Source organism: Corvus hawaiiensis, chromosome 8 (assembly GCF_020740725.1).
Source record: "Corvus hawaiiensis isolate bCorHaw1 chromosome 8, bCorHaw1.pri.cur, whole genome shotgun sequence".
NCBI lineage: Eukaryota > Metazoa > Chordata > Aves > Passeriformes > Corvidae > Corvus > Corvus hawaiiensis.
The window spans coordinates 17542117-17550355 of NC_063220.1; the positions used below are offsets into that span (position 1 = coordinate 17542117).

The 8239-nt window shown below is 49.1% G+C and overlaps 1 protein-coding gene and 1 long non-coding RNA gene across 2 annotated transcripts; both read left to right on the forward strand.

Annotated features, from left to right (window-relative positions):
* Positions 1–683: 683 nt before the first annotated feature.
* Positions 684–6011, forward strand: LOC125329508. The gene is made up of 4 exons (XR_007205179.1): positions 684–1195; positions 2333–2460; positions 5443–5593; positions 5707–6011. It is a non-coding gene; the product is annotated as an uncharacterized LOC125329508 (long non-coding RNA).
* A 230-nt stretch (positions 6012–6241) lies between these two features.
* LOC125329412 (glycine-rich cell wall structural protein 1-like) lies at positions 6242–7135 on the forward strand. Its single transcript, XM_048311352.1, has one exon. It carries the CDS (start codon positions 6242–6244, stop codon positions 7133–7135), a length of 894 nt encoding a protein of 297 aa, XP_048167309.1.
* Positions 7136–8239: the final 1104 nt, after the last annotated feature.

Below are 8239 nucleotides of genomic sequence, written 5' to 3' on the forward strand. Positions count from 1 at the left end.
AGCAATGTTCCTTTCATTTTTGTGTGCTCGTCATTGTGAACAAGACATGCCTCTCAAAGAAAGGCTGGACAAACTGGTGCTGTGTAACCCAAAGGTGCAAGAAAAAAAAAATAGGAGAGCCAAAATGCATGACAATGATGTTCAAATATGCAAAAGGCTGCTGTTAAAAGGGTGGGAACAATCTCTTCTCCATGTTGTACTGAGTATGGCAGGGCTGGAAATACACTAAGTGTTCATTTTGATATGAAGAGTAGAGGTTGTGAAATATCAATATGGGGAGTTTTGGAGTCTCCATCTCTGAGATAAGACAAAAACATTTAGTTAACCCTTCCTCAGTGCAAAGGACTGGCAGGGCAAAGGACTGGCATAAACAACCTTATGAATATGAGAAAGTACCAGTAGCTTTTGGAGCTTTCGTTCATCTATTTTGAGGTGGTTGGAATTTCCAGCCCTTTCTTATCTAAATAGGAACCCTCTCTGGAGTCCATTGTTCAACAGGAAAAATTCCTGGGTTTCACCTTAGCTGGAAGACTTAATTTCCTGTTTGATATTATAAAAAGAACTGTGTTTTCAAAGAAGAAAGTCCCAGACACGTTATTAGGAAAAAAGAATAATACAAAAGAAAAATCCCAAAGGACAGTGTAGTGCAACCAAGTAAAAAGCTTTACAGTGTAACACTGTCTTCACAGCATGTTTTTTATTCTTGCTAATTCCTGCAACCTAACCCAAATTAGTTCCACAGAAAAATTTAGGTAACCTAATGTCTCAGTAGATGCCAGTGTCAACAAGTTCTCAGTGCTGAGCCCCTGTGCATCTGTTGGGTTCACAAATGATGATCCTTGGCTGCCTTTCCCATGACATTTGGCCCACCAGATGACTAACATGGCTAACTTAGGACACCCTGGAACAGAGAGAATCCATCTCAAACTTACTTGGCAATGAACACATAGTGGAACAGGCTCAATGAGAGTGATGAGGAAAGAGATGTCCTCAAATAGCCCAGACTTACATTCTGGAAGGTGAGGGACTTACCTGCAATTTTCTGCTCCAGAGCAGAGAAGGGTAACCCAGCCAAGTTCTGCTACAGCTCGTGTCACTGTTGACATCTCCAGCACCAATTAGTGTGAGGTTAGAGCAGAAGAAGGAAGAAGAACTTGCACTTCTGTGTTTGATAGTGTGTCAAGACACCAAAAAGGTAGGCATCATTGCATTTTAAGTAATGCTTTTATCTCCATGAGTGCTTGTAGTGTGCTTTTATCTCCAAGAGTGCCTAGCATTTTTAGGTCTTAAAAGTCTGCTTTGCTTTTTGACTCTGTCATGCATGGCCCTGTGGACTTATTTGTACTAAAGTTTTCTGTAAGTCTGACCAGATTTGTTAAGTAGTGAAAGCAAACTGATGACTTATTAGATCCTCAGGTGGAATGCTGCCTAGAAAAGAAAAAATCTCCTTGCTTTCTAGTGATAATAGCTTGTCTCTTCAATCCTAAGAGCTAACTTGAAACCAAGTAGAGCAGGATTGCACTTGAAATCCTATTTTGAACTACTTACAGATTCTGACACTTGCTTTGCTAAAATTTTCTGGAGCTGGTTGCTGTCCAAACATAATGTATTGATTTTATTCGAATTAGTGACATTTGGAAGAACCATTTCCTGCATTTAAGGAAGAAAATCAATACATTACTATCTTCCTTTGAAATATATCCACAGCTGAGAGAAAAAAGTAGGAGAACCATATTTCTTTTTGAGAAATGTCTTCACATGTCCTGTTGATGGTTGGTTTCTAGTTGGATGAGTTAGGGGATGTTGAAAACGGCATCTCCTGGAAGATCTGTGCACTTTTATTGTGATTATGTAGGAATGTCTTCGGGTGAGGGAAGATGGAGCTGGTCTCAGACTGTTGACTTACGCATAACAGATCTTTTGTTTCCAGCCCCCATACTCCAGCTCATTAGTTTACTCATCTGTTCTCACTTACAAATAAGAAGAGACCTTAAAAAGTTGCACTGACAGCAGGTTAATAGCCTTACAGTTGTAAAGGCAAGCAGTGATAAGAGGACATATAATCCCATGAGTTTTCTAGGCATGTTGCTGCTCCCTACAGTGTGTATTCCCTGGGTCACCTGATAAAGGTAACTGAACTGCAGTCATTGGCCCCAGGGACCTTGCAGTGGGGCCACAGCTCAGGAGCCCTTGGAAGCACTTTTCAGTGCAACTGTTCATCAAACTGCTTGCCCTGGGCTCCCTAAAGTCTGCCTGTGAGTAACCTGTCCATGTAACCTGTTATTATGATTTGGGTGCCATTGAGTAACGTTGCTCATTGCTTTCCTTACAGCATCTTTATGGACTGCTCTCTACTCTGTGGGTTCCTTATACCAGTGTGTCTGATGTCAGAGTGCTGTCAGTGTTTTGAGTGCTGCAGGGAGATCTGAATAAAGCTCCTACAAGAAGGTACTTTCTCAGGTAAGGCATCTCAGTAAAGGAGCTGGGTACCTTGCACAAGTCTTTGCTGACTTGCTGCTTCCCAAAGATGCATAAATAGACCAAACAAAAAAAGTACAACACATGGAGTACTTTGCAACCTGTGTCTGATGTCTCCTGGTACAGGATTATACATTTTCAAGCACTCATAGCTGTTCCAGTTTTTCTGATGGAAGCAACAGCCATAGATTCTGTAAGATTAAAAAAACTCTTGGCAACAAATTTCCTGAGGTGGTTGTTCCAAACATTTCTGTAGCTAGAACAGAAGTCAAGACTGCATTTAATGTATAGTTATTTAAAATGATAGGCTAACTTATGAGCCTGGAAAAGAAAGAAGACAAGACCATTTACAATAGCATGTTGCAGTAATTAAGGTTATTATTCATAAGCCAATTCCTCCAGAAAGCCTCTAAACTGTTACCACCCACTCTTTCTCCTCCCTCAGCTTTACCAGTTGCTTTTCCACTTGATTATGGTGATGCAAAGACTACCCTTCAGAGGGCCAAACTTTAGGACAGCCATCCTGTCTTTCCTAGGCTTTCACAGGCACTGCTAAACTAACATTGCCTTTGATTGCATTTCAGCAGCTATGTAAGTAAGAATTAAAGTGAACATCTAAGTCTCAAGGGATTTGATTTATTTGTGAATATTTTTAAGGCAATGCACATTCATGTTGGCACAGGTATTGCAGCACGTACTTCAGTCACAGTGCCAAGTCCAGATTTCAGAGAGCTCAGTTTGCAGCCTGGATGTGTATGACACCGTTTTTCCATGTGGTATTAAATTTAAAACTAGTGATGCCAAGTGATCTGCTGTGCTGCAGTGGAGTTTGGCGTTGCAGCGTGGGACTTCCTTGAGCCGCTTGATCCTAGGGCTGGTTGAAGGGAGTCAGGCTGTGCTCATTCCCAAACCCGAGGAGCGTCACAAAAGCTGCCACAGAGTTTTTATGTCATCCTAGGTGTCATTTTAACTCTTGTGGGACATGACTTAAGGGATCCCATGCAAATTCAGAGCTGGCACTGTCTCAGCACAATGACAGGCTCAGCTCTGCCAGAGAAAGGCTTCCTGCGCATGACAAGCCCGTCTGCGGCTTGCTTCGTGTTCGAGCTCGTTTCCCGTGGGAGCAACTCATCCCCGCGGTCCTGACAGCCGGAGGGCTGGGAAGGAGCCGGGGGAGGCGGCGGGGGAGGGAGCTCTGGCAGGCGCGCTGTCCTCGCTGAGCCAGCCCGGGGCTCGCCGGGGGACGGCAGGAGGGGACACGCGTGGGACTGCGCGGACACGGGCTGCCACCTGCCCGCGGGGACCGGCAAGGACAGCCGGCAGCGCCTCGGCCCCGCGAGCGGCCGGGCAGCCCCTGCCTGCCACCCCCAGCCCCAACAACAGTGCCCACTGCCCAGCGTGGTTGTTTAAAGTTTTAACAAGTTTAAAGGAATTTAAGTCTTGAAGAGATGTGATTGGGAGGTTTAAAAATACTGAATTTAGTGATCACTGTTCATTCTTGGATAAATGAGGGGACACTGGTATGAAGTTAGTTGCCCCCCTGCCCCCTCAAAGTACAGGAATAGGTGTTGCCTCATATGTTAGAGACAGACCTTGAACTTCAAGACCCTTTGAGATAGCCCAGATCACAGCCATCCTTCCCATGAGCTGCAGTGACAGCCGTGGTCCCCACCCGGCAGAGCCAGGTGCCAGGGCACAGCCAGCCCCAGCAGGGATGGAGAGTGGCATGCCAGGGGCCTCACTGTGCTTCACAGTGATTTGAGGAGTATCATAAAACGTTCCCAGAGATAAGTCTGGAGAGGCATCTTCATGTAGTTTTAAGGAAGGACTAGGAAAAGACCAAGAAACATAAATTTTCAGGTATTGATAATCTGGAGAATGTATCAATCCCATTACTGACTGTAGGATAAACATGCAGGAAATGAAACTGGGTACTTCTGTATCATCAGTTTCTTGTTCATATCCCAATGACACATATACAGGCAGATCTATCCTGTCCTACAGAGAGCCAGTCATATGGACATCACTGTGGGAAGATGTATGGGAGGCAGGGTCAGTGACCTCTGTGTCCTGCTTGCCCCTGGGGTGTGGGATGCTCAGTGCTGTCTCTCCAAGGTCTGTGCCTTTGGCTTCCTCCTGCCATTGTTTCTCGTCACTTACTCCTCTCCTGTATTTGTTCAGGACCTATTTTTCCAGCATCCCTTTGGTCACAGGCATTTTTTGCTGATTCCCTACTAGGTTGAAAATAAATTGCACTTTGTCACAGTTGCTGGTATATTGGGGGAGTGAGAGACCACTGTGTAAAGTGATGGGAAAGGGCTCTCTAGCACTCCAAAAGCTTTAAAAATCTTACTTTCTGTTTGGAAGGGAATTTCAACTAAAACCACTGAAAAGCTGTTCAGAAAACACTGACTGTACATTGTTTTGTGATTGTTCCCACATCCCTTGTAATTCTCAACCGCAGCTCTGCACTAGAGGCTAGATACACTTGGTGGGTATTTTTGCTCTTGCTAGCAGTGGGATAGCAGGAATGCAAGCTTCCCTTTGAAGTCCAGAATCAAAGTACTGACAAACAGTAAGAGAGTGATGTGAGTTTTGGGGTTGTATCTTCCCTTAAAACAAGAAAACCGTGTATCTCCAAGGCTTTTCCCAATACTCTTTAATTATTCTCACAAATTTGTTGGTATTGTTTTCCTTTTCTCTCCTCCATACAGGAAATAAGCCTGAGCTCTCTCACACTTTAATATGCTTGTCATGCTACCTGTGCAGAAACATTTCAGACTCTTTGTACTGAGCACTTCATTTCTCAGCCACATCTTTTCAAGAACTGGCAGCCTGCAGAATAACTTTGAAAATAATTTATTTCATATTGCAGCAGTCCTGTATACTGGAGCTGTCTTTAACTATTCCTGTGTTCTTCTGGTACCACACTGTAATACTGATTTTGTTTCTGTCACCTCACAGGTGTTTGGTTTGCTTGCAGAGCAGCTGGAACTGCACTACATTTTCCAGCATGGATGAGAAACTGGTGTGGGTGTGCACAGCAAAACAGCCTTTGGAATTTCTGAACAAACATCTCACACATGTGGGCACTTTCAATTTGCAGGGAACTTAAGTAAGATCATCCCTCTGGCCTTTTATTTCTATGTTCCTGTTCTTCTGTTGTAGATATTTTAAAATAATTGTTTTGGTTTTAATATTTGCATAACAAACTGAATTGTTTTGCAGCGTTTTGGCTTCCTGAAGAGCGAACTTTTCCTTTATAATCAGCTTTTCAAAACGTGACAAGTCATTCCCTGTGCAAGTTTCTGTTTCAGTTTTCACTTCCGTCGCGTTCCACTGAGGGAAGCTGTAAGGAGTTCTTTCAAAAATGGATGGTCAGGAACGAAATGAGGCCAAACGAGACAAACATTGTATCTGAGAACCGTTTATTGGTAATGAAAAAATAAAAATAAAAAGGAGTTACCCTACTAAAGACGGCTGGAAAGGACAGAAGAGAAGGAAAGAGAACGGAAAAGGAATAGGGGGCGGGGAGAGAGAGCGGGAGAGAGGGGAGACAGAGGGGAGAAGAGGGCGTTCCCAGCGGAGGCCGGGGAGCGCCGTCGGTGTCCGTACGGCGGGGCTGGGCTGTGCTGTGCACGCTGCCTGCCGCGGGATGGCTGCCGGGGAATGCTGCCGCGGGATGGCTGCCGGGGGATGCTGCCAGGGGATGGCTGCCGGGGGATGCTGCCAGGGGATGGCTGCCGGGGGATGCTGCCGGGAGATGGCTGCCGGGGGATGGCTGCCGGGGGATGCTGCCGGGGGATGCTGCCGGGGGATGCTGCCAGGGGATGGCTGCCGGGGGATGCTGCCGGGAGATGGCTGCCGGGAGATGGCTGCCGGGGGATGGCTGCCGGGGGATGCTGCCGCGGGATGGCTGCCGGGGAATGCTGCCAGGGGATGGCTGCCGGGGGATGCTGCCAGGGGATGGCTGCCGGGGGATGCTGCCGGGGGATGGCTGCCGGGGGATGGCTGCCGGGGGATGCTGCCGGGAGATGCTGCCGGGGGATGCTGCCGGGGGATGCTGCCGGGGGATGCTGCCGCGGGATGGCTGCCGGGGGATGCTGCCGGGGGATGCTGCCAGGGGATGGCTGCCGGGGGATGCTGCCGGGGGATGGCTGCCGGGGGATGGCTGCCGGGGGATGCTGCCGGGAGATGCTGCCGGGGGATGCTGCCGGGGGATGCTGCCGGGGGATGCTGCCGCGGGATGCTGCCGGGGGATGCTGCCGGGGGATGGCTGCCGGGGGATGCTGCCGGGGGATGCTGCCGGGGGATGCTGCCGGGGGATGGCTGCCGGGGGATGGCTGCCGGGGGATGCTGCCGGGAGATGCTGCCGGGGGATGCTGCCGGGGGATGCTGCCGGGGAATGCTGCCGCGGGATGGCTGCCGGGGGATGCTGCCGCGGGATGGCTGCCGGGGGATGCTGCCGGGGGATGGCTGCCGGGGGATGCTGCCGGGGGATGCTGCCGGGGGATGCTGCCGGGGGATGGCTGCCGGGGGATGGCTGCCGGGGGATGGCTGCCGGGGGATGGCTGCCGGGGGATGCTGCCGGGGGATGGCTGCCGGGGACGGCTGCCGGGGACGGCTGCCGGGGGACGGGCGGCCGGACACGAGGTGAGGGCCGCTCGGGCAGCAGGGCCAGAGCCCGGACAGGGTCGCGGCGGTGGGCTGGCTCGAAGGCCAGCACGGTTGGATGCAGGTGGCTCAGGTAGGGACACAGGGAGGCAGGACAGGCGTGAGGGCGAGCTAAAGCCAGCAAAGGCAGGAGAGCCAAAAGGCAGGCTGGCGCCAGGGCAAAAAGCGTAAGGCTCCAACAGCCCCGACTCAAAAGCAAGTTTTGAAAATTAAGTCTCAAAAAGCCCCTCGAGTCATCAAGCCTCAAAAGCAAAGGCACAGTGTCGAAAAAGCCCCAAGCCAGGCCCACACTCAAAAAGCAAGTTCGAAAAGCTGCGGGGCTTGTGACGCCGTCCTTTTTATGCCCCTGGCCCCTCCCAAAGTCTGCCTGCTGGCAGGAGAGCATTGGCGCAGTGCAGTGTCCCGCTGCAGTCCGCTGCAGAGCTTTTGCCGTGTGATTGGAGAGTGTCTCTGGGTACAGTGGTACAGTGTCCTCGGTGTTCCCCTGCTGGCTGCCTGTCCCATGGGAGACATGAACTGGTTGCCAGGCAAAGTCTTCCCAGAGACAAGGCTTTCTTTCCTCCATCTTCTAGCTGCCTCCTGGACGTGCACATGTCCCCCACATGCCTCTGATTGTTTAGGCAAATCAAAACTGAATCGGCTTCTCACAACTTGCTTTTCTGATGCTGCGTTTCCATAAAACAGGAGAGTTTGGGCTTTGGTTTATTTTTCTTGTGCAGCTCTTTTGAAAATTATGGAAAGAAAGCTGGGTGTGCTGCTGCAGGTCAGCAGAACTAAACCACTTTCAGTCCCTGGTCCAGGTAGTCTAAGCTTGATCCAGCTCTACTTTGCACTGCTGACTGCAATGTAGACACATACAGACTCCTACAGAAAACTAACTGCACAATATAATCAATCCTCCTATTTTGATGCACAGTGTTCCAGTTAAGAACAAAAAATTAACCACCAGAGTTAATGGCAGTCTGAGTTCAGCCTTGCAGACCTCTCCTAAAGAAAATGTGAGTCATTGCTCAGGGACCTTTTTTTAACCATCCTCTTTATACTGAGGTTGGGGAATTCCAGTTTGATGAAAGAAAAAAAGATTATC

What these genes read in the sequence shown, in the direction of transcription:
- LOC125329412 (XM_048311352.1), top strand. Translation starts at nt 6,242, where the DNA reads ATGGCTGCCGGGGGATGGCTGCCGGGGGATGCTGCCGGGGGATGCTGC.